Source organism: Balaenoptera musculus, chromosome 8 (genome assembly GCF_009873245.2).
Source record: "Balaenoptera musculus isolate JJ_BM4_2016_0621 chromosome 8, mBalMus1.pri.v3, whole genome shotgun sequence".
In the NCBI taxonomy this organism is placed as follows: Eukaryota; Metazoa; Chordata; class Mammalia; order Artiodactyla; family Balaenopteridae; genus Balaenoptera; species Balaenoptera musculus.
Window position 1 is genome coordinate 99,818,540 of NC_045792.1, and position 22,832 is coordinate 99,841,371.

Consider the following 22,832-nt stretch of genomic DNA (forward strand, 5'->3'; position numbering starts at 1 on the left):
ACACCGAGTCTTTAAGAGAAAAATTATCCAGAGGGTCCTCGGAGTGTAAGCAGAGTGGGGACCACGTGTCCCCATCTCTGCATCTCTGGTGCTTAGCATGGGGCAAAGGTTTGCTGGATGAACAATTGAAGGGAGGAATGAAAAGTCTGGGATTTCCAGTCACAGGATGGGAAGGATGGATGTGAGAGTGGGCGGGTTGGGAGGGGTAGGGGGAGTGGGGGGAGTAGGAAGGTGCAGGGCCGGGAAGGGCTGGCTGAGGCCTCCATGTCACCTCTGGGGAGGGGAGGAGGCGCCTCCGAATCCTGTATGAGGTGGTGGGTGCGCCTCCCCAATCACACCTATAACAGGGCTTGATCCCAGGCCTTGATCCTTTCCTTAGGGAATGGATTCAAGCACCCCAACACCCTCCCGGCCCCGTATTAGCGGAGACTGGGGAGTGTTGGATGCTGGGAGCTGAGTGGATGCGGTTGGGTAGCTGCTGAGAAAACTTCACGGGCCCAGGGAGGGAGACCCCCAGCCCCCAGCCCTAGAGGGCCCCCAGCTGCTGGGGGAGGGGATGTGGAGATGGGGGCGGGCAGCTGGGAGGCCTGGCTCAGACCCTTACCCTCCAACTCTTCACGTTCGGCTACTGTCATGTCCCCGAACCACTTCACCCCTGGCATGGCCCGGATTGCAAGAAGCCCCAAGGAGCCTGGGTCTGGGCTCCGCCTACCCTGGAGTGAGGGACCTGAGCCCAGGCCCCAGAGAGGCTGAGCCTTTCCCTGGTCAGTCGCTGGCCTCCCCCATCTGCTTTGCAGAATGCCAGGCACCCCTCCTCTTCCTCAGCAGCCCGGGGTTTATTTCAGCAACGTCGACACAGAGATCACGCCATCCACACTGAGCTCTCACACACACGCCCTGACGCAAGCCCAGGGTCCACGGAGGAGCCCGCTCCTGTGCTTGCTCGTGAAATGCCACCTGCGGGGACTCACCTCCAACTCCTACCTCACCCCGCTAGCAGAGATGGAGGGTTTGGTTTGGTTTTTCATCGCTGAGTCTGCTGCAAGGACTGGGGCGGTGCCCACCACCTCCCACCTCTCACTCATCACCCCAGCACAGCTCAGAGACCTCTCGGTGGGACGTGTCCCCCGTCTCTCCCAACGCCCCCCCCGCCCAGGCCTCCCTCCCCTGGGGCCCGGCTCAGGGCTCCCCCAGGCCACAGCCCTGTCCCAGCATGGCGGGGTCAGGGCACTGCCCCAGGCCTAGGCACCCCGGGCAGGAAGCTGGCAGAGACCGGGGCCGCCATTCGAACTGGGGCAGATGGTTTTACCCAGGAGGAAGTTGACAGTTTCAACTTCAAACACGATGACACAGGCCCCACACTGCCTGTTCCCTTGTCCCACCCCTGCATGAGCCTGCCCGCCCCTCCCCCTTCTCCCGGAGAGGCAGACACAGGGCCAGACACCCTCACCTACAGGGGCCGAGCTTGCCGAGGCTGAGGCAGGAGGAGGCCGCGCCCATGGGGTCTCAGCATCCGCCACTGGCCGCCCTGTACCTGCTAGGGCTGCTGGGTGAGTACCCCTTCTGGGGTGTCTGCTGGGGTACCGGGGCTCAGGGTACAGAGAAGAAGATGCCAGAGTCAGATCCCCTCAGTCTGACTCAGGTCCGCATGTCACCTCCCTGGAGCACCACAGAGGGTTGGGGCCACCAGGATCCCTGTCTTCTCCCCCAGCCCCAGCTCAGCTCTTGGCCCTGCTTGTCCCACCCCCAGGGCCCCACCTCTGCTTCTCTCTTGCACTGTTGGGGACCTTACTGTCCCCTTCGAGGTGGAATCCATGCCAAGATCAGACCCTCAGCCTAGAAATCAAATTGTCCAGCCCTCATTCAAGGCCGGCTTCCCTCTGCAGCTAACCCCCCTCACCTCCTGAGTGTCCAGCCTTTACTTGGATGCCTCCAGGGACAGGAAACTCACCATCTCCTGGGCAGTTCTGATATGCTCTGGGCAGAGCGGGCCAGGGCAGGGTGGGGACCGGATCACAGTCGAGCAGATGGCAAAGACATACACCTTAGTCCCTAGTCACTCTGGTTTCATCCCAGAGGGGGTCTCAGCCAGGCCTGCCAGCCAGGTGTGGGTCTACTGTCACTCCAGACCCAGAGGAGGGGCTTCTGAACACTTCCCCGGGGGCCACTGTAGAACTGACTTGGGGCCTCTGGAGAGGCTGTCTGGGGATAAGGTTAGGGGTGGGTGAGTGTGGGGCCTACTGTTTGCTGGAGGGGAGACGGTGGAAAGGGCAGTCCTCCATCCCTGAGGCCTTGGGACACTAGTTCAGGACCGGAGCCCTGCTGCTGGGGCGTCACCGACACGGGCCAGTGGGGAGGATCCTGAGCAGGGGGGGAGGGGAGGGCGGGGGGCAGTGTACTTCGTGACCTGAGCCCTGGGGTCTAAGCCTGGCCATGTATGACCTCAGGTAGGTCCGAGCCGCTCCGGGCCGCCATCTCCTTATTTATAAAATGCAGGGGGAGTGAACTGGGTAAGATCTGACCACTTCTCAAGGCTTTGGAAGGTGTGGCAGGGTGAGAGAGGTGACTGACTCAGGACGGGAACAGGTGAGAACAGGCGGCAGCTTGCAGCTTCCCAGTTTGGAGGGAAGGGACTTGGGGACGTTGCCTGCCTAGTGGGGGGCCTCAGTCCCTCCTAGAAAACGGGTGTGTAGGTGTGAGTATGTGTGTGTGAGAGGTGTGTGTGTGTGTGTGTGTGTACGTGTGTGTGTTTTCATGGGCAAAACATGGTCTCCAAATGTAGACTTGCCTTCTCCCATGCATGTGGCGATGGCACATGTGCACACATGTTCTCATGGCTATTCTTCCATGGAGCTGCAGGAGGTACAAAGTGCCTTCTGTCCCCAGGGCAGAGGCTGATGGATGGACCCCGCTGCTTACGGGGCCCTCCTGAGGAGCTGCTATGGCCTCCTTGGCCCTGGAGATTCCAAGGACCAGGCCCCTAAGCTCCCCACCTACCCCTCACCTGTGGCCTCTGACCCCAGCAGGGCAGGAGTCTAGCCAAGCTCCCTGGGAGTCGGGGTGGAGTCCTGCTCTGCTGGCCTCCCCCTGAACCCCATCAGTGGCGAGGCTCCTGGTAGGACTAGGCCTAATGGAGCCCAGAGTCAGGAAGCCTTGGAGGCAGTGCCTTCACCAGAGTATGGGAACCATCTGGAAGCCCAGGAGCACAGGATTCCCAGTGTGTGTGTGTGTGTGTGTGTGTAACTGGTGGATAACAAACATTCCTATTGTTCAGCGGGTCACAGCTTAAGAAATACTTTTAAAGCCATTTTCTTCTGAAAGCTTCACAGCAGCCTAGTAAGCAGGTGGGCCCATTGTCCCCATTTTACAGCATGGAAAACTGAGATCCAGGGGGAGCAGCTAGTGAGCTGCAGAGCCCACCCCAGCCCAGTGCTCCTGCTCTCACGGAGGCTCCTCTGTACCCCTAGCCAAGAGCAAAGACACACCGAAGCCACTCCCACGAGTAGGAAAATGGCTGCAGGACAAAACCACCACCAGCAGACAGGCAGCCACCAAGGGCTGGGGACACCTAGGGCCAGGGCTGCGGCTGGGGGCAAACAGCACAGGCACCCTTCAAGACATTCCAAGTAGAGATGCTTCACCGCCAGAGCCCTGGGAACACCGCGGCCTCTTGGCTGGCCATCAAGTTTGTGCCCATGGCTTGGGGACCTTTGGTACATGAAGATGCCCACAGCCTGCTTCCCTCTGCAGCTGCCCTGAGCTCCAACCTGCCCAGGGCTCACCTGCTGAAGGTGGGGCACGGAGGCAGCCCTGATCACTGCCCAGATGCTCAGGCCCAGCCACCGGGACTCCAGAAGCTGGCACTAAGGCTTGGGAAAGTCACGGATTTAGCAGTTTGAATTCTGGTCCCCCCTTGCCAGCTGGGTGACCATGGACCCGTTCTGTAAGCTTCAGTTTCCTCTTCTGCAAAATTGGAATAATAATAGGATAATAATAGGATAGGATAATAGGATATAGGATAATAATAGGATAGGATAATAGGATAATAGGATAATAATCCTCATAGCGATAATAATAATAATAATAATAATTATAATTAATAATAGGATAATAATCCTCATAGCGATTTATAAGGATTAAATGAATCAATGAATACAGAGCTTTAATAGGAATGTTGGTTTGTGTAAGTGCTCAGTAAGCATTAATAATAATAATAAATTCATTTATTATATAAATTTATTTATTATATAATTTATCACATAAATTTATTTATTATATAAATTTATTATTATTATTATCAGAGTCAGCAAGAAACAAGGTGAGTCAGGACCTGGTGGGGAGGACTCGAGCCTAGCCATCAGTCTTTCTCTCCCCCAATCCTCCTGCACAGGCTAGTTATTTATTCATTTATTCATCCGCATACATTTATTGAGCATCTACTATGTGTCCAGCTCTGTGTAAAACTCTGGGGATACAGCCGTGAACCACACAGGAGTCCACCCTCATGGAGGGCGCACCCGAAATATTTACAAATTTCTAAATATTGTGATCAGTGCAACGAAGGAAACAGCAATGGCTGAGACTCACTTACCAAGTTCACGTTCGAAGGGGCTCCCAGTCTGAGGGGCTCCTCTCTGAGGAGGTGATGTCTCGTCTGAGACCCGAATGATGGAAGGAGCCAGCCAGGCAGAGAAAAGTGGGAGGAGTGTCCCAGGCAGAGGGGACATCAAGGGTGAAGGCAACGGGCAGGACAGGCCGAGGGGGCCTGGGCATCCACAGTAGAGGAGAGGAGAGGGGACGCCCAGTGTGAGCCCGCCATCCGGCCCGCGGCCCCAGCTGCAGAGATGAGGCCCCTGCTGGCTCTGGGTGCAAAGAATCAGGCCCCCAGCAACCCTGAGCTCCCCACTCCCAGCAGGTAGCAGAGGGACCTGGGGGCTCAGGGGCTGGCACTGGCCCCTCTGGTCACTCTAACCAGCGCCTACAGTTCAGAGGGGTTTCCCTGCAGTGACCAGGGGACCAGGGAGGGACTTCAACTCCACCCAACAAAATTGATTGAACACCTATTCTGTGTGCATCAATGTGGGTGCCTGTGGGTGCCTGGTGAGCATGTGTGTGTGTGTGCTGTGTGTGTACCTGCTATATGTGTGCCTGTGTTGCGTGCAGACATGTGTGAAGGCCTGTGGGGCTTTGGAGCAACGCAGATCTGGGTTCGATTTCTGCTTGGCCACTCACAAATGACAAGAATACCCCTCTGAGACTCAGCCTTCTCATCTATAAAATGGGGATAACCACTGTGCCCCTCTCAAAGGATAATTGCTATCATTCAATCTGGTCCATTCATTCATTCAGACAGCAAGTATTTATTGAGAACCTACTATGTGCCAAGTACTGTTCTAAGTGCTGGGGACACAGCAATGAACAATCAAAATTCCTGTCCAGGTGCATCCGACATCGTAGTTGGGGTGTGATGGGGAGACAGACGGAGAGAAGCTAAATCAATGATCATATGGATGTTAGGAGGTCATGAAGTGATGTGAGGTTGGGGATTGGGAGCTCGGGGGCCATGCTGTATCCCAGGAGGTTGCAGTGGGTCTCACGAGAAAATATTTGAGTAAATACATGTAGGAAATGAATGATTGCACCATGCTATGTGGGCCCGGGGAGGACGGCTGCAGGCAGAGGGGCCGTCACACACAGGCTGGTGGCAAGGCAGCTGTGGAGGCCTCCATGAGCACGGAACGTTTTCTCCAATGAACTCAAGGCACCCAGGGGCCAAGCAGAGGAGAAAGGGGGCAGAGTGACCTGGAGAGAAATGGGAACTCTCGCCTCTCCAGGTCCACAAGCCCTTATCTGGAGCCTCTGTCCAGATGCATTTGGGAACCCAGAATTTTCCAGACCGGGCAACAGGCCATAATCAAACACATTCCCACTTCTGCAGTGAAACCGAATTCGCACGCTGAAGACACAAATGCCTTCCTGCCAAATGCATCAGAAAAGACTTTTGGTTTCGGACTTTGAATTGCAGATAGGGAATCGTGGCCCTGTATCACTTCCTCTATAACTACTACTGTCACCACCCCTGCCCTCATCATTGTTATGTACCCCTGGGGGGGCTTGACCCACACGGCTCCCACAGGGACCCTGATACTCCCTTCTCCCTGGGGCACAGCTGGGAGAGATGTGGTAGAAACAGGATAGCAGATTGGTGGCAACTGGCAGAGGCAGCAAGGGTCCCCTGTACTGCCACCGACTCCCCTCCGGAGTGAGCTCCTCCTTCTCCCCAGCCTCAGTTTCCCCCTTCTGTACCATGGGCGAGCGGGCTCTGGGGTCTCCCAGTGGTAGAGCCCCATGGGGCCCCGTCAAGTGATGGTGATGGGGTTTCTGCACCGACCCTACCACCAGCGAGCTGTGTGACCTTGGGCAAGTCACTGAGCCTCTCTGAACCTCGGTTTCTTGATCTGAAGATAGGGGTGAGCTCGATCCCTTCTTCACAGGGCTGTGCATGGAAAGGACAAGCCCCTGTGCGGGCTTTGGGATATGTGAAGATCTGAACAGAAAGGAGGCCTTGTCCTTGTGACAGTGGAGTCACGTACGGTGGCGTGAAACTCATGCAAATTCAATCAGACACACGAGGCCGCCAGGGAGAGCGTGGAATTGCAATTCAGATACGAAGGCCACTCTGCCCACAAGCTGCTCACTATCGCTCATCGGCGCAGACCCCGGGTGAGCGAGATTAGAGACCTGAATCCGCTGTTCCTTCTGCAGGCTCCAGCCCCCAGGCTCCTCCTGGCATAAGCCCAGTGTGATTTTCTACAAGTTTTGCACATAAAAAGGCTCCTGATCAAAAACCAACCACTTCATCTGGTGCTCAACCCGAGAAACGGAATTTGAGCCCTTTGTGATCTTCGTTTCCCTGAAGCCCTGATACAGATTCAGGTTAACACAGCTCCACTGATGAGAGTCGTTTCAGAAAAGCGGAGTTCTTGGCCTTCCGAGTCAGCCTCTCAGCAGAGGATGAGGGAAGGAAAATCCAGAATGCCCCCAAAAGGCAGTCGACATATTGTGTTTGCTGTAAATTGATAAGAATGTTATGGGCTGTTAAAGGGAATCACCGTTAATGGAAAAAATGGAACATTAGGCTTCCAAACCGCACTAAATCAGTCTGTCGGTTTCCTTATCCGGAAAACAGAGTGATGACAGCCCCCCTGACTGAGGCTGTCGGGAAGAAATGGGGTCTCCCGTGAAAAACCCTTGGGGTCTGCGTGGGGTAAGAGGTCGCTGTCACTATTATTATCATCAGGAAAGTCCCAGCTCCTCCCTGGGACCCCGGTGCCCCCTGGACCCTCGGCAGGCCACGCTCTTGCCTCCATTTCTCAGTGTGTAGGGCTGCAAGCATAGGTGCTCACGGGTCCAGGCAGGCCCATGAGTGGGTCAGAGGTGGCATCAAGGGTACAAGCTCTGAAACCAGCAGCCTGGGCCAAGTTCTGGCTCTGCTGCAAAGTGAGACTGATAATACAGGTTCACCAACGTTCATCTGCAATTCCAAAACCCCCCTAAATTTGCAAATTTCTGGCAAACGCTTACAGGCAAATCCTGACCTGAATGAATAGGAGACTATTTATAATCTTGACACATCCCACTTAGTGTGAAAATTCATATGTTTCACTGGAGAAACCATCATGTGTTTGAAGCTGAGGCTCTCCAGATGCAGGGTGACAGTAGGGTGCCCCGAGGGCGCTGGCAAACCAGGACAGAACAGGCTGCCCTGCGGGCTCATGGGATGCAGCCCCGCGTGGCCAGAGCATATTGTTTTTCAAAAACATCTGGATCTTGGGATTTTTTTTAAAAAAAAAGAAAAGTAAGGGACTTCCCTGGAGGTCCCGTGATTAAGACTCTGTGCTTCTACTGCAGGGGGGCTCAGGTTTGATCCCTGGTTGGGGAACTAAGATCCCGCAGGCGGCGCAGTACGGCCAAAAAAAGAAGAGAAACAAAACAGAAAGAAACCTTTCAAAACAATGGGCTCCAGAAAAAAAATTATAACACTGAGCAAATAAAACTCATCTGTGGACTGACGTGGCCTGACGTGGCCCAGAGTATTGCTGTACAGGGAGCCAAAGAGAGAACCATCCAGAATGTGGGGGGATGCAAGAGGAGAGGGGAGGGAGGGGTTGAGCACGTAAATGTCTCAGAGCCTCTTTCAGGAATTCATTTACTCCTCACTGAGACCTCGTCAGGGCAGGCAGAGTCAAAATGGTTAAATCTCTGCAAAGGCAGAGATGAGGAGAGGGGCTCGGGGAGAGTGAAAAAGCCTTCCTACTGTCTCTCTGGATTTTTGGCCCTGATCTTTCCCTGGCTTGGCCAGTCTAAGCCCTAAGTAGTGGGGCCTCCAAGGAAAGGTGGGCAGGGGAGGGAAGGGGCCTGGCCCCAGCTGCTCGGCGTGTGGTGTTGGGTGAGAGACTGGGGAATGGCAGGACGCTTCTGTGCCCTCCGTCCCTCTTGGTATCGAGGGTCCCCAGGCTTCTGTTTGCAGGTTCTGCAGCAGCAAAGCCTTGGGCCTCGGGGCTGCACGCAGGGGCCGGGCTAAGCTGTAGCCAGGGAGGGGGTCAGAGGGACCCCGAGCACAGCCAGCAGGGTTCAGGGGAACCCTGATCTGATCCCTGTGAGAAGCAGCTAAAAGAATGAAAGTAAGTTGTGGACAATCAAAACGTGAACGGACCCCCGGCCAGACAGGAAGAAGCAGCACCCAGGAAGGCTCCCAGTCAGTCACACGGCTCACCTGCCCACGCCTGCCTGCCTGCCTGCCGCTGAGCCACGTCAGGAGCTGAAGATTAGAGATCATGGAAGTTTGAACCGAAAGGAAGGTGAGGGAGGGTGAACTCTAACTTCCTGACTTTACAGGCGAGGAGACCAAGCCCAGAGAGGTTGAGTGACTTGCCAAGATCACACAGCAAGTTCATGGAAAGTCTTCCCACAGTATGTTTCACTGACTGAAGGGAATCACAAGTTCACTCTCCTTCATCAGGTTTGCGCGGCGGGAACATGCAGGAATTGGTGAAACACGGAGCAGGCCGTGGCAGCCTTCCCTCTGAAGGGAAGGGAGGCAGCTCGGCCCAGCGGTCAAAAGCACAGACTGTGTGCCAGATGGCCTGGCTTGGAGTCCTGGGCCCACTCTTCATCAGTTGCTTAGCAAGTTAGTTAATCTCTCTGTTCCCTCATCTGTAAAATGGAGATCAAAATAATAGTGCCAACTTCACAGAGCTGTGGTGAGGTTTGAGAGAGTTAATGTATAAAAATGCCTAGGAGAAAGTACAACGATAAAAGTGTTGATGATGGTAGTGGTGGTGGTGGTGGTGGTGATGATGGTGATGGTGACAGTGATGGTGATGGTGACAGTGATGGTGACAGTACCGGTGGTGGTGATGGTGTTGATGATGGTGACGGTGACTGTGTTGATGATGGTGATGGTGACAGTACCGGTGTTGGTGATGGTGTTGATGATGGTGACGGTGACTGTGTTGATGGTGATGATGATGTGACAGTGATGGTGATGGTGATGATGGTGGCAGTGGTGTTGGTGACAGTGACTGTGTTGATGGTTGTGATGGTGATGGTGGTGATGGCGATGGTGGTGGTGACAGTGACGGTGATGGAGGGACAAGACAAGAAATGCTGCTCACCTGAGGCCAGTCAGGCTCCCAGAGGGAGGCGAAGCCCTGGAATGCGTAGATGCCTTTTCCCCACAGAGCATTTTCTTTTTTAGAATTTTTCTTGGTTCTCATGTTGTGCAGTCTTTCCTGAGAATGTTCTCTGGCTGTTCTGTGTGAGATCTACAGGGATGGTCAGGCCCAGTCCCTGTCCCCAGGGGCTTCAGGGTCTGGGGACTCCAGCACCAGGGTCAGGGTCAAGGTCATATTCATTTCTGCTCATTTGTTCATTTGTTCATTCCCTGAATTTGACACTTTGGAGGCCCAACTGGATGGCAGAAAGCAGAGAGATGGGTTTGGAAGGCATACTCGTGGTTCAAATCCAGGCCCTGCCAGTTGCTGGCGGTGTTACCCGGGACAGGGCACTTGCCTCTCCCGACAGCTATATTGTGAACATATTCAACTGAAATTGTGGGGCCGTGTGGAAGATGAACGATATCTGTAAGGACCCCTCGCCCAGTGCTGAGTATACAGTAGGCGTTCAATAATTGGTAGCTGCTGTTAATGGACGTTGACTGTGGTAACTTTGGAACTGTGAAGATCCCAGGTGGGAAAGGGAGGTGGCGAGCCCTGTGATCTGGCTCTCCAAGCGTCCAGACAGGGATGCCTGCCCCTGGGAAAACTCCCCAGCAGGCAGCTTGCAGTCCTGCCCACCACTGCCCCGGGCCCAGCCAGCTCCACAACCAGCAACACCAGCTCTGAGCACTGAACGCTGGCCAGGAAGGCACTGGGCTGTCTTTTGCATAGATTATTTCATCTCATCCTCACAACATCCCTATGAAGCTGGTCCTTTTCTTGCTCCCATACTGCAGACCATGAAACTGAGGCTCACAGGGGCTAAGGAAGAGGCAGAGCTGGTACTCAGACCCAGAGAAAGGCATCAGTGCCAGAAAACCTATCCTGCAACATTCAGCACCAAAGGGTGGATCTTTGGGTCCCCTATCCCCATAAGTGCCCTCAGGGTTTAGCCAAAGAAATGAATCCCTAAAGGTGTACAGCCCCATTCGTGTTGGGAACTGGGACGGAGGGAGGTAGGAGTGAAAGGTCAGGGGTGAGAGTTGAGGGCAGGACAAAGGGCCCCCTGTCTCCTCTCTCACCAAGCTAGCCGGGCATCTCCACCATGTCCTCCTGAGGCTGCCCTGCCCATTGCAATAGATCAGATGGTTGACAGCTGGTCAACCCCCTCCCAACCCAGGCCAGAGCTCTGGCCTCTGCTCTGGACCCGACATGCCCTCTGTGTGAGAAATACCTTCCGCTTCCAAGGACCAGGACTCCCGGGGCAACCATGGCGGGCTCTTGCCAAGATGGAAGAAACTTACCATAGGCCACAACTTAATTACAAGGAGTCTTAGTTGGAGGGAGAGGGCAGGCTGGTGGGGCATGACTCCCCTTAAAATTCTACCACCAGCTTCAGAACACTCAGGCAAAAACGGGACTTTTTACACCCAGCAACAATTTCTCAAAAGAAACTTAAACACAGCCATTTACTATATAAAGTACTCACCCTGACCGATGCTGTCCCCAGCTCCCAACTGAGAAGCAAGCCCTGGGGCAGATGGAAACCAAACACTTGCTCCACGACTGATAAAGCCGGGCAGTGAACATGGAGGGTGGGCTCTGAGGCCATACAGGCGTGCCACCCAACCCATCTCCACTCAGATCAAACCTCTGCCCCAGCCACACATGGGCCGGCCACGGACAACGAGCCACTTTGACGCCCCTCCGCCCCTGCTCCACAGTCAGACGAGGCTGGGAGGAGGCGGGACTGCCCAGTGGCCCACATTCCTATTGAAGGGGCCCAGGCTGGAGCCAGGACAGAGGGGAGGCCAGGTCCCCCCAGACCCGAGTCCACTGGGCTCCTTCACCAACTGACCGTGTGATCTTGGGCAAGCCCCTCTGCCTCCCTGAGCTCTGATTTCCTCCTCTAGACCTGGGAGCTGTTAAAGAGAAATTGTTATCATTCTTAACCTGCCTTGGGAATTCTAGAAAGTAACAAATGTTCTGGGTTCCCATTCTGGCTCATTTCTCAGCTCTCTAGAACTATGACGTTCAAACTTTTTTTGATTGAAAGCAACACTCAGGATGTTTTTATATTGCCACCCAACACACACAAAGTGAGGCTTATCCTCACAAAACACGATGCATTCTGACATTCTCTATTCTAGTCCATTTCAGTTTTTTTAAAACTGATGGTTGTGTTACTACATGATTTTTTAAAAATTGGTGGTTGCAATGCTGCATATTACTACAGAGAGAGAGCACGAGGAAATTTTGGGGGGTGATGGGACTGTAGTACGCCTTGATGGTTACGGTGATTATGCAGATCTGTGTATGTGTTCATATTCATAGAATTGTGCACTAAAAGAAAATGGAATTTACTGCATGTTCATTTAAAAAGTAAAGTTTTAACACAAGAAGGAAAATTGATGGTTGCAACCCACTAAACTGGTTTCACGACCCGCCTAAGGGTTGCCATCTGTAGTATGAAAATCCCTGCCCCTGAAGCCCACGACAATGGCTGGAGGCAAAAGGGTCATTGATCAGGCTGTGAGTAGAGGTGAGGCAAAGCAGAAGAGACACTTCCCTTCCTGACCCTCTTCTCTCCTTTCTGCAGTCACTTCCTGCCTCAGAGGCCTCAGAGGGTTCAACTTAGAGGACCAAGGTAAGGAAGAGCCACGTGGAGAGGGGGGCGTGGAACGATTCCACCAGGCTCTAGGGGGACCTGCCATCCCTCTGTCGGAGCGAATCCCACCTTACAGAGAGAGAGAGAGAGAGAGAGAGAGAGCAGCCCACACCCCCTACACATGCACACATGCATGCATGCACGCTTAAGAGGCCCATTTGCAGATAGATGCCCTAGATGGCTGTAAAGCACCCCACAAATGCTAGGTGTCATGCTAATTATTATTATGGCCCACTCACCAGGCACAGAAAAGATACTGGCCATAAATGCACCTTGCAAAGTCCTTTTCCTGCCCAATCCTGCCAGATGCTCCCTGGCCAGAGACATTTGCAGCTGGGGCTGCAGAGAGAGGCTGCACCAGATTGTAAAGTGTGTGAAATGTCTTGCCTTAGAGGTTGGACTTTAATCCTAGAGGCTAGTGTTTCCCAAACAGGGTTCCACAGAGCTCGTTGGACGAAGGGTAGGCAACACTACATCACCCACTGCAGACTCCTGACAGGGGACACTGGCCTAGTAAAGGCTCTGAGAAGTCCTGCAATGAGGAACTCTGTTAAGCATTTTCAGATTCAGCAGTTCCCAGACTCACTTCACCACAGACCTCTCTTTTTCACATTTCCTGAGATAACATCATGCTGAATGTATTTGGTGATAAATGTGGCGAGAGGATCTCATGAAGCTACCAGGCAACCAGAAGGGGCCACAGAGGGCTTGGTAGGCCCTGGGCGGGGACCTGGAAGCCTGCAATGGCATCCTAGCTCCAAACTCTATCAAGATCGTTCCTGCTGTACAATCCCACTTATGTAACATTTGAGAACAGGCAGAACTCATCTCTAGTGACAGAAAGCAGATCAGTGGTTGCCTGAGGCTGGATTCAGGGAAATCGACTGTGAAGAGGCATGAGGGAACTTCCAGGTAATGGGCATGTTCTCTGTCTAGAGCATGGCGGGGGCTACAGGTGTGTATACATTTGTCAAATCCTATTGAACAAGTGCCCTTAAAATGAGTGCATGTCCCTGTATGTAAGTTGTACCTCAATAAAATTGATTTTAAAAGTTAGAGACAAGGGGGGAAGGGGGAGAGAGAGGGATGGACCGGGAGTTTAGGGTTGGTAGATGCAGACTGTTACATTTAGAATGAATAAAGAACAAGGTCCTACTGTATAGCACAGGGAACTATATCCAGTCTCCTGGGATAAACCATCATGGAAAAGAATATTAAAAAAAAGAATGTCTGTATGTGTATAACTGAGTCACTTTGCTGTACAGCTGAGATTGGCACAGCATGGTAAGTCAACTAGACTTCAATTAAAAAAATGAACAGAAAAAAAATAAAATAAAAGTTAGAGAGAGAGAGAAAAAAATCAGGCTCCGGGCCCTGTCTGGGGTGTATTGAAACAGAATTTCCAGGAAGGGGCGATCCTGCAGGACGCTGGGTGCTGAGAGCCCCTCGCTCACTGCTCCGAGTTCCCTGGGCTCCTAGGTCTCAAGCCCCATCCTCCTGGCCTGGTTTCAAGGGACCACCTGGATCAGGAGCTGCATCAGCCTGAGTTTCTGGAAAGTCCCTGCAAGGTCCCAGAGGACGAAGCTCACGGGAGGAGCAAAGCAGGCAGCCCGTGGGCAGAGAGAGCCTTGCTAGTGGTGGGGCCCAGACGGGGAAGGTGCAGGGAGGGGCCCGCATGGAGGGCCCTTTCCACCCTGACTGCCTCCTCCACCTCTTCGACCCCTAGGGTTCACAGTGAGACTCAGCGGCTCCGGCTCGCGGTGCCAGGGCCATCTGGAGGTCAATTACAAGGACAAGTGGTACACGGTGCACAGCCAGAGCTGGGGCCTGCGCCCGTTCCACCGGGAGGACCCCGGTCAGGCCTGGAAGCTCTGCCAGAAGCTGCGATGCAGGGAGCCCTTGCTCCTCTCCCACATCCGTCACTTCAAAGGGAAGCGACCCCAGAGCCAGATCACCTGCCGCGGACAACTGGGGTCCTTCTCCAACTGCAGCGACAGCAAGGCAAACCAGGGGGACCCTCTGTCCCTGATCTGCTTAGGTGGGTAACTAGCTGGCCCCGTGGGTTCCCTGGGCCTGGGCACCAGCCCCGAGGAGGCTGCCCACGCCTGTGATCTGGGGCCTGTCCCCGATTTACAACTACCCTCTCAAAAACATACACTGGTGGGGAACTGGAGGGGGAGTACTGAGGACGTGCTGGCACCTGTCTGGGGATGGAAAAGGTCGAGGAGCTGGTTCTGCCAACAGTTAACTTCATTGTCTCCTCTTAACCTTTGTTTTCCCAACTGTAAAATGGGCCAGTACTGCCTGCCTCGCAGGAGGCTTAGACACAACATGTGGGTCAAGTGGGCTTAATGGGGCCCGTGGTACTTACATCATGAGTTCCAGGTCTTTCTCAACATGGCCGGTTGTTGCCCCCAACTCTCCCCACACCCCCTACTCTTCCCTCCTCCCTCCCAGGGTCCCGGCCCCCTCCCTAACCAGAGCATCTCTTTTCAGAGCCACTGAGGACAACACCTCTTCCCACGAGCCCCCCGCCCGTGACCACTCCGGAGCCCACAGGTAAAACGATTCTGAGGGCCCTGGGGGTAGGGTGTCGGATTTAGCAAATAAAAACACAGGATGTTCAGTTACATTTAAATTTCAGATAAGCATGAAAGGTTGTAGCGTATGTTCCATCCAATATTTGGGACCTCACCACCTCCCAGGGCCGTCGGCCAGTCATTCACTCGTCTGTGTGTTAGAACCACAGAGCAAGAAAGGCCCTGCTGCTGGTCGTCAGCACTCAGGTCCCTCCCCACCTCCCCAGCTCCTCCCAGGCTGCAGCTGGTGGCGCGACCCGGGGGCCTGCGGTGTGCAGGCCTGGTGGAGTTCTACAGCGGCAGCCTGGGTGGCACCGTCGGCATCGAGTCCCAGGACGGGATCCAGGACCTGGGGAACCTCATCTGCGCAGCCCTCCAGTGTGGTTCTTTCCTGAAGCCTCTGCCAGAGACCGAGGCAGCCAGGACACTAGAGCCAGGAGAGAGCGGTCCCTTGCCAATCCGGTGGAAGATCCAGAACAGAAGATGTGCCTCCGTAGAGCAGTGCTTCAGAAAAGTTCAGCCCCAGGAGGGAGGCCAAGCTCTTGGCCTCATCTGTTCTGGTGAGTGGGACCGGGCCAAGACTCACGGGCGCCCCCATGTGGTCAGTCACCACACGTTCCTGAAAGCCCTACATGCAGCACAGGGCACTAGCGCTACGGAGAACACAAGGGACATGGAGGGCTGATCGCTGGCCTCTAAGAGGTAGGGTGGCCATGGGGTGGGGAGGCCACACTCACACCCAATGCCCCGGGCATCTCTGCAAAGTAACACAGAACAAGCCCAAATGCTCGGCTGCCACACGGGGAAGTGGCAGGACTCACAGGAGGAGGCACGGTCTGCTGGTGAGTTTGGCGGGCTGCGGCTTGTGTCAAGGGCCCAAGCAGGATGGAGCGCTTGGAGGGAACCAGCCTTGCAGGAGGGGAGTTTATAAATCCCAGGGACAGATGATGTTGGAACGATGGTGAGACATAGGAGGTCCTTGAGGCACAGCAGGTAGAGAAAGGCCAGAGCAGGGCCCCAGAGGGCTTCCTGCGGAGGCTCCCGAGTCACAGGCCACCAACCGGAAGAGACTGGCGATGCCGGTGTGGTTGAGGGCAGGAGCCCAGAGGCTGGTCTGGGGGATCCCCAAATGAGGATCAATGGGGAAACTGAGGGGAAAGGGACCACAGGTCAAAATAAGGATAATCACAGCATGCCTTGGGACGTAGTGGGCTCCTATCACCAAATGGTCTAGTGAAGTCCAGACTCCAAGAAGTCATACTTCCTGAGTGCTTACATCACGTTGGGGACTAGTCAGGGCATTCCTTCATTTTCACAACAAGCTTAGAAGGTGGGTGCTATTATTATCCCCACTTTACAGATGAGGAAGCTGAGGCTCAGAGAGGTTAAATTTCTTACTCAGTGTCATAGAGCACTAGCTGGGGTTTCCCCTCAAGCAGCATCACTCCAGAGCCTGCTGTGTAAGCCTTGGCTGCTCCAGGTGTGGTCCTGGACCAGCAGCTTCGGCTTCATCTGGCTGGTTAGGAATACAGACGCCCAGGCCCCACCTTCCACCTACTAATCAGGATCTGCCTTTCAGCAAAGTCTCAGGGATTCATGTGCACACATCTGGGAAGCATTTGCTCTGGACCACTGGGCTCTCCTGCAGGCAGGGACGCCCCCAAACCACTGGACACATGGTGTGAATGAGTAAGACGCTGCCCCCTCCAGGCAGAAGCAGCCCCCAAGGATCTCTCGGCCTGATGGGAAAACCTGGCTGGCTCTCAGGCCCACCCACCCCTCTGCTAGGAGCCCTCCTGTAGGTTACAACCTGCAAAACCATACCCAGAAGTCTTGCCTTTGAATTTTTTTTTCTAAATAGAAGATTTACTAGAGCTTTGAAGATGGATGTTGCTATAGAAACTGGCCAAAGCTGCTGAGATCACAACTCGCTCTAACCTGAGCACATGTGGGCCTCCAGGCCCAACCCTGATAAGCAGAAATGAATCAGTCTCTGTTGAACCAGGCCCTTTTATGAAAGCTGGTCCCTCCAGGCTTGAGGCCTGGGCAGCAGGATTCCTGGATTCAGTCCCACCTGCGAATCTCCAGGACTCAGAGCAGGAGGTATTTCCCATCCCTGGGCCTCAGTTTCCCCTCTCTGAAAAGCCCTCCCAGCTCTCAAGGAGCAGCAAGAGAATGAGAGGACGTTTCAAAGAGGGAAGCGGACCCAGCTGGAGCCTATTTCCCCACTCCTCTTCTCTTACTGCCACCTGAGTGGGGGACGACTCCCTGCTGGTGGTTGCTGACGGGCACTGCCACCCTGCCAGCCTCTTCACCGAACGTGCCCAAGCTGTTGCAGCTGCCCAGAGGCGCCAGGGACAGGGCTTGATGGGGAAAATGCCAGAGAGGATGCCGGAAGAAGGGAAAGGCAGAAAGGAAGGCAGTCCCACGCGGTACCCAGACCCCCGAGAGCCGGGCCCTGCCAGGGTCCCCACTTCGCCAGTGTCATGGGGTCCCAGTGGCCAGGCATGCAGGCTCGGGGCCCAGGTAGCTCCCGCCGAGCCCGCCACCTCACCTCCCATTGCTCTCCCCCCAGATTTCCAGCCCAAGGTGCAGAGCCGCCTGGTGGGGGGCAGCGGCACGTGTGAAGGCTCCGTGGAGGTGCGCCAGGGCAAGCAGTGGGACGCCCTGTGCGATAGCCCCTCAGTCAAGGGCATGGCGAGGTGGGAGGACGTGTGCCAGGAGCAGCAGTGCGGCAACGTCAGCTCCTACCAGCTGCTGGACACCGGCGAGAAGACCTCCGGGGGGTTCTTCTGTCCCGCGGGGAAGCTGTCCCAGTGCCACCAGCTTCTGCAGAAAAAATCCCACTGCAAGAGAGTGTTTGTCACCTGTGAGTTGGGCCCAGCCCATGGTGGGTGGAGGGCAGTTCTGGATTTTCCTTCTAAGACTCAGTCAATGAGCACATTTCTGAAGAACAGGCCCCAGGAACTAAAGAGAGAGCCCTAGGAAAGGATGGAGGGATGACAAACGAGGGGAGAGGGGACAAGAGTGCTCAGACAGCAGTGAGCACGAACCATCAATAGGAGACCGGCCGTCATTGTCAGGCAGCTAATGAATGACAGAACCCTCATTCCGTCTTCTGCTCTTCCAGATGGAAAATAGAAAAGCAAGGGAGAGGGGTACATATCTGCTACATGAATGGTAATTGACTAACACAGAAAAGAGAGAGATGAATGGATGGATGGCTATTCGTATATGATGGCAAGGTGATCACTCACAAGTAACTGGAAAATGGTGGAAACGTAAAGAGTTGGTCACAGGAGGGGCAAATGATAGCCGGATGATCAACTGTTAGATAGTAAATGGTGGATAGATGAACGGGTAGCAGAGAATTTCAGAGATGGGTGGAGAGACAGCAGATAGAAAACTGCCTTCTGCACATGCTGGTGAATTCCTGGGGGAATTCAGCCAGCCAGCCAACCAGCCGGGAGCTTGCCTCTGAACGGACAGTTTTGATGCCTCCCAGGCTGGGACTGACCTAGCTCTGCCTCCTGCAGGCCAGAACTCAAGCCCAGCGGGCCTGGGTGCGGGTACAGTGACAAGCATCATCCTGGCCCTCGTGCTCGCGGTAGTGCTGCTGGTCGTGTGTGGCCCTCTCGCCTACAAGAAGCTGGTGAAGAAATGTAGGTGTAGGTGCCCCGAACCTCCTCCCTTTCAAGCCCCTGCGTGGGGAGACTGGACGGGTTGCCCACGAGCCCCACAGGGGAGGGTTCCCGCCTCCAGAAAGCCGGCTGGGAGCACCTCTGCTTCACCACCCAGCCCTGCCCCTCTCCTGCCCCCCGGCCTTTCTCTGCACCAAGTAACAAACAGAGAGTCAGGAAAATCACTGATTTCGCCCACATCCAGGGCCCAGCTGGGACCCACTCCAGCCCAAAGGGAGGGCACGGGCATTCTTTAGACTGTGGTGGGTCCAGAGGGTCTGACCCCAGAAGACACGTGTCCCAGGCCGGCTCCACCACTTAGCAGCTAATCGAGCCACTTCCTCTCTGAGCTCTGGTTTCCTCATACAACAAATGGGCGACCGCAGACCTTGTGAACGTAATGGGTATCATCCTGGCCTTGCAGAACTCGGGAGGAAATCATTCAGAGACAAGGGTGTGGGATTAGAGAGGCTGCACACTGCCAGAGGTGGGCAGTGGTGGCTGGGTCCCTGGTGCCCTCCCAGGTCTTAACTCTGGTTCTAAACACCCCACGGTGGTTTCTCCTGGAGAACCGGCCCTTCAGCATGCACCTGTCGCCTCCTCCCTCCTTCCCTGTCTCCCGCCCCCCTTGCCCCCTCCTATCTCAACCCCCCTCCTCCACCCCCACCCCGATGTGCCTTTCCTGTCTGTCTCCCAGTCCGCCAGAAGAAGCAGCGCCAGTGGATTGGCCCGACGGGAATGAACCAGAACAGTAAGTAGCCCCGGAGGCAGGATCCTCCCTCGGCCCAGGCCAGTAGCCACGGCACTCAGGAAGGAGGCCATGAAGCAGGGTCACGGGTCACTGCCGACCATGGACAGAGCCAGTGGCTGCTTGAGGCCTCTGAGCTCCACTGTGCTCGTCTAAGGTGTGACTGTGGCGACAGGTGTTACCGGGTGGTACTCAGAGAAGAGGACCCCATGATCAAAGAGACTTGGAAATCAGTGAGTTAAGCAGAGCTAGACACGGTTCTTTACTTCAGGACTTGTCAGAACTTTCATGGGCATTTTTGCGTGGTTCATCTCCAAAGCGGACATATGTTAAGAAGGGTTGTCCAAGCTAGATTTATCATGGAATGTCTCTATCATGCAACAACTTTACAAGGCCAGTTTTAAGACATTTTGATGCAGCCGGCCCTGTCCCCACCCCTGGGCTCCATCCTCTCTCCTTCTGGCCACAGCCAGAGCCCCCTTTGTGGGTAGAACCACAGCCCACCTCCTGCCTCTACTCCGCATTCTTCCCCACTTTATGTGTCAAGGGCCAGTTCCTTCAAGAAGGCTCTGTGTTGTCAAGTCTTTCTTACAGTATAAAGACCCTCAGTTCCAGGAGGGCAGGGACCATATCTGCCCTATCACTCGTGTTCCGATTCCCTGCTTGGTAAATGTTTGATAACTGACTGACTGTCTGACTGATGGCCTGCCCGCCGGTCAGCGTGCCAGCCAACCCAAAGCTGCTCTAAAAGTCTGAGCCCTGCTAGAATGAACCTCCCTGGGAAGAAAGGGGAGAAGGGATGCACTGAAGGAGCTCAGGGGGCCCTCGGCCCCCACCCACACGTCACACAACGGGAACAGGAAATTCCAGTCGGGCCCCCGTTGGGGACGAGGAGGACAGAGCATCATGTCTAATGATTCTATCTCCCACATCTGCTCAGTGTCTTTCCATCGCAACCACACGGTGACTGTCCGGTCCCAGGCTGAGAACTCCACGGCCTCCCACCTGGAGAACGAATACAGTCAGCCTCCCAGGAACTCCCAAATCTCAGCTTTCCCAGGTAAGCACCAGCTGGCGCTCCTAGGAATGACGGCAAAGGCCGAGCAGAGGGTCACATGATTGCCTGGAGAAAGAAGGGAGGCCGAGCAGGGGGCAGAGGATCAAACTGCCCCTTTGACAGCCGGTCACGGCAGGGTATGGACGGGATACAACGTTAACGGGCCACTCGGCTAGAGAGAAGAATGTGCCGGGATATCATTAACCCCAGCACTGCTGTGACCTAAAGGACCTGTTTCTCAGTAAATGAGGCCCCTCGGATCCCTTGGAGGCAGAACAGAGCATCCATCAGTGGCCCGCAGAGCCCTGTATCGAATGCTCCCTGACTGGCGCTGACAATTAAGCCGCAGGGCGCCTGGCGTTCAGCATCATTAGAGGACGCTCGCCGATTTGATCACAACAGTTTCAGGGCTGTTGAGCCACCAGCTCAGAAAGCCTCTGTGATCTTCCAGCTCCCGCAGGGCTCTTGGCTCTGAGGGGCTCTCTCTGTGAAGCCTGGAGGGATAACCCCGCTCAAATGGCCTCCTTTCTTTCCACAGCTCTGGAAGGGGCCCTGCATCGCGTCTCCGCCCAGCCCGATAACTCCTCTGACAGTGACTATGATCTGCACGGGGCTCAGAGGCTGTAAAAGGTGAGCCTGGCCCCCGGCAGAGCGCTGGGGATAAGCGCCAGCCACCTGGCTCCTCACCTCTGCTCACCCTGCCCATCCGTGACCTGGGTGGGGGGCTGGGGGATGAGCATCTAGACTCTTGTAAAGGAAAAGAGTAAGCATCAGCAATTTAGGCGACGGGAGCCGATTTGGCCATTTGAGCAGAGGGGTCATGGACCTTAAACTCCATCTCAGAAGACTACATAAAAGAGCCCCTAAGGGCAGGGGAAGTTTAAGAGGTACAAACTACTATGTATAAAAGAAATAAGCTAGGAGGATGTATTGTACAACACAGGGAATATAGCCAGTATTTTATAATAACTATAAATGGAGTATAATCTATAAACATTTTGAATCACTATGTTGTACACCTGAAACTAACATAATATTGTAAATCAACTATACCTCGATTTTTTTTAAAAAGCACCCCTGACTGAGAGTATCCTGATGGACTTACACCAGCAGGAAGGAGAAGCCGCTCTCCCCTGACGTTGGGCTGGGGGCTTTGGGCCTGTCCCCCACCTCCCTGAACCATCTCCAGAGTATGAGGCTTCCTCCGCCGACACACTTCCTTCTCACCACACAGAACTGGGACCCAGGAACAAACATCAAGAGCCAGACCTTTTGTCCTGAGAATGCTCTGCAGTCACTGCTTGGAAAACAACGTCCAGGTCCTTGCCCGGCAGGACCATGGACATGACTTTCCAACATATCCTACTGCCCTGCAGAGGCAGGCCAGCTCGGACATCTCCCCGCATCTTCACCAGCCCAGGAGAAGACCCCAACGCAGCTCAGCTGGCCCCCCTCCAGGTGTGGAAGCTGCGAAAGGGCAGAGCCCCGAAGTAAGCATCCCTCCCAAGCAGAGACTCATGGGGTCCAGACCCGGGCAGCCCCCTCCCCCGTCTGTGGGACTCAGCTCTCTTCTCCAGCTCTGACTCATGAGGACCCACAAGGATGCTCACACCTTGGGGGTGGTGGGAGGCAAGGGCTGATTTCTCTCGTGCATGTTTCATATGTTCTTTGTAAATAATGATTTTTCTGCTTCCTGAGAACTAGAGTGCCCGGCCTCCTCAATCCAGGGTCCACCCCTGTGGATCCCTCTGGGAGTGCCACTGGGAAGGGGCACCTACCAGGGGGCGAGGGGCTCTGCAGCCTCACGGTCAGAGGGTGCAGCCCTGACACAGGACCGCCTAGCACAGCACAGCACGTACGGCAGCCAGCACGTGTGGCTGCCCGACCCAGAGCCCCGTCACCAGCCCTCCACCTGTGCCCCCTCCCCTCGCAGCCCCTCACCTGACCGAGAGCAGGGACCACCGGCTGCCAAGCCCAAAGGGCACCAGTGCCACCTCAGGGCCCTGCACAAAGTGGGTACCTAGTAAATCCTAGCCGATTTGGGTTCACACAGCTGTTAAAAGTCCAAAGCTCAAGTCGTTTCAGCCAATCAGTTAACCTTCTAACCTGAGAGTAAGAGACCAGGACTGGACGTTCCCGTGGGTTAAGTCATTCGCTTAACTGAAATAGTCCCCTCGACGCCCCAGCAAGCCTGGACACATACCTAATCCTGCAGTGCCTGGGCTTCCTTAACGACGAGCCAGAGGAGGACATCTGACTCGCAACTTAAGCGTCTGGTGAAGGGAGAGACCGGCCGGGCCTCACTGTGCCCGGAGAAGGCATCTCGGGGCTGGGGCCTTTCCCCACTCGGTTTGGCCCCACATCCACTGGGAGATATCAAT

At 54.9% G+C, this 22,832-nt stretch overlaps 1 protein-coding gene across 2 annotated transcripts; it reads left to right on the plus strand.

The window, feature by feature from the left end:
• Positions 1 to 1,416: 1,416 nt before the first annotated feature.
• Positions 1,417 to 22,091, plus strand: CD5 (CD5 molecule). Of its 2 annotated transcripts, none has more exons than XM_036861034.1 (11): positions 1,417 to 1,550; positions 12,319 to 12,366; positions 14,114 to 14,425; positions 14,884 to 14,946; positions 15,194 to 15,526; positions 17,542 to 17,835; positions 18,503 to 18,628; positions 19,344 to 19,397; positions 20,335 to 20,454; positions 20,990 to 21,081; positions 21,524 to 22,091. In XM_036861034.1, the coding sequence occupies exons 1-10, from the start codon at positions 1,499 to 1,501 to the stop codon at positions 21,076 to 21,078; spliced, it is 1,491 nt and encodes a 496-aa protein (XP_036716929.1). In that variant the 5' UTR covers positions 1,417 to 1,498; the 3' UTR covers positions 21,079 to 21,081; positions 21,524 to 22,091. The 2 variants fall into 2 exon arrangements, with proteins under 2 accessions (XP_036716929.1, XP_036716930.1); XM_036861035.1 differs by having other exon boundaries at positions 21,686 to 22,091.
• The last annotated feature ends 741 nt before the right edge of the window (positions 22,092 to 22,832 follow it).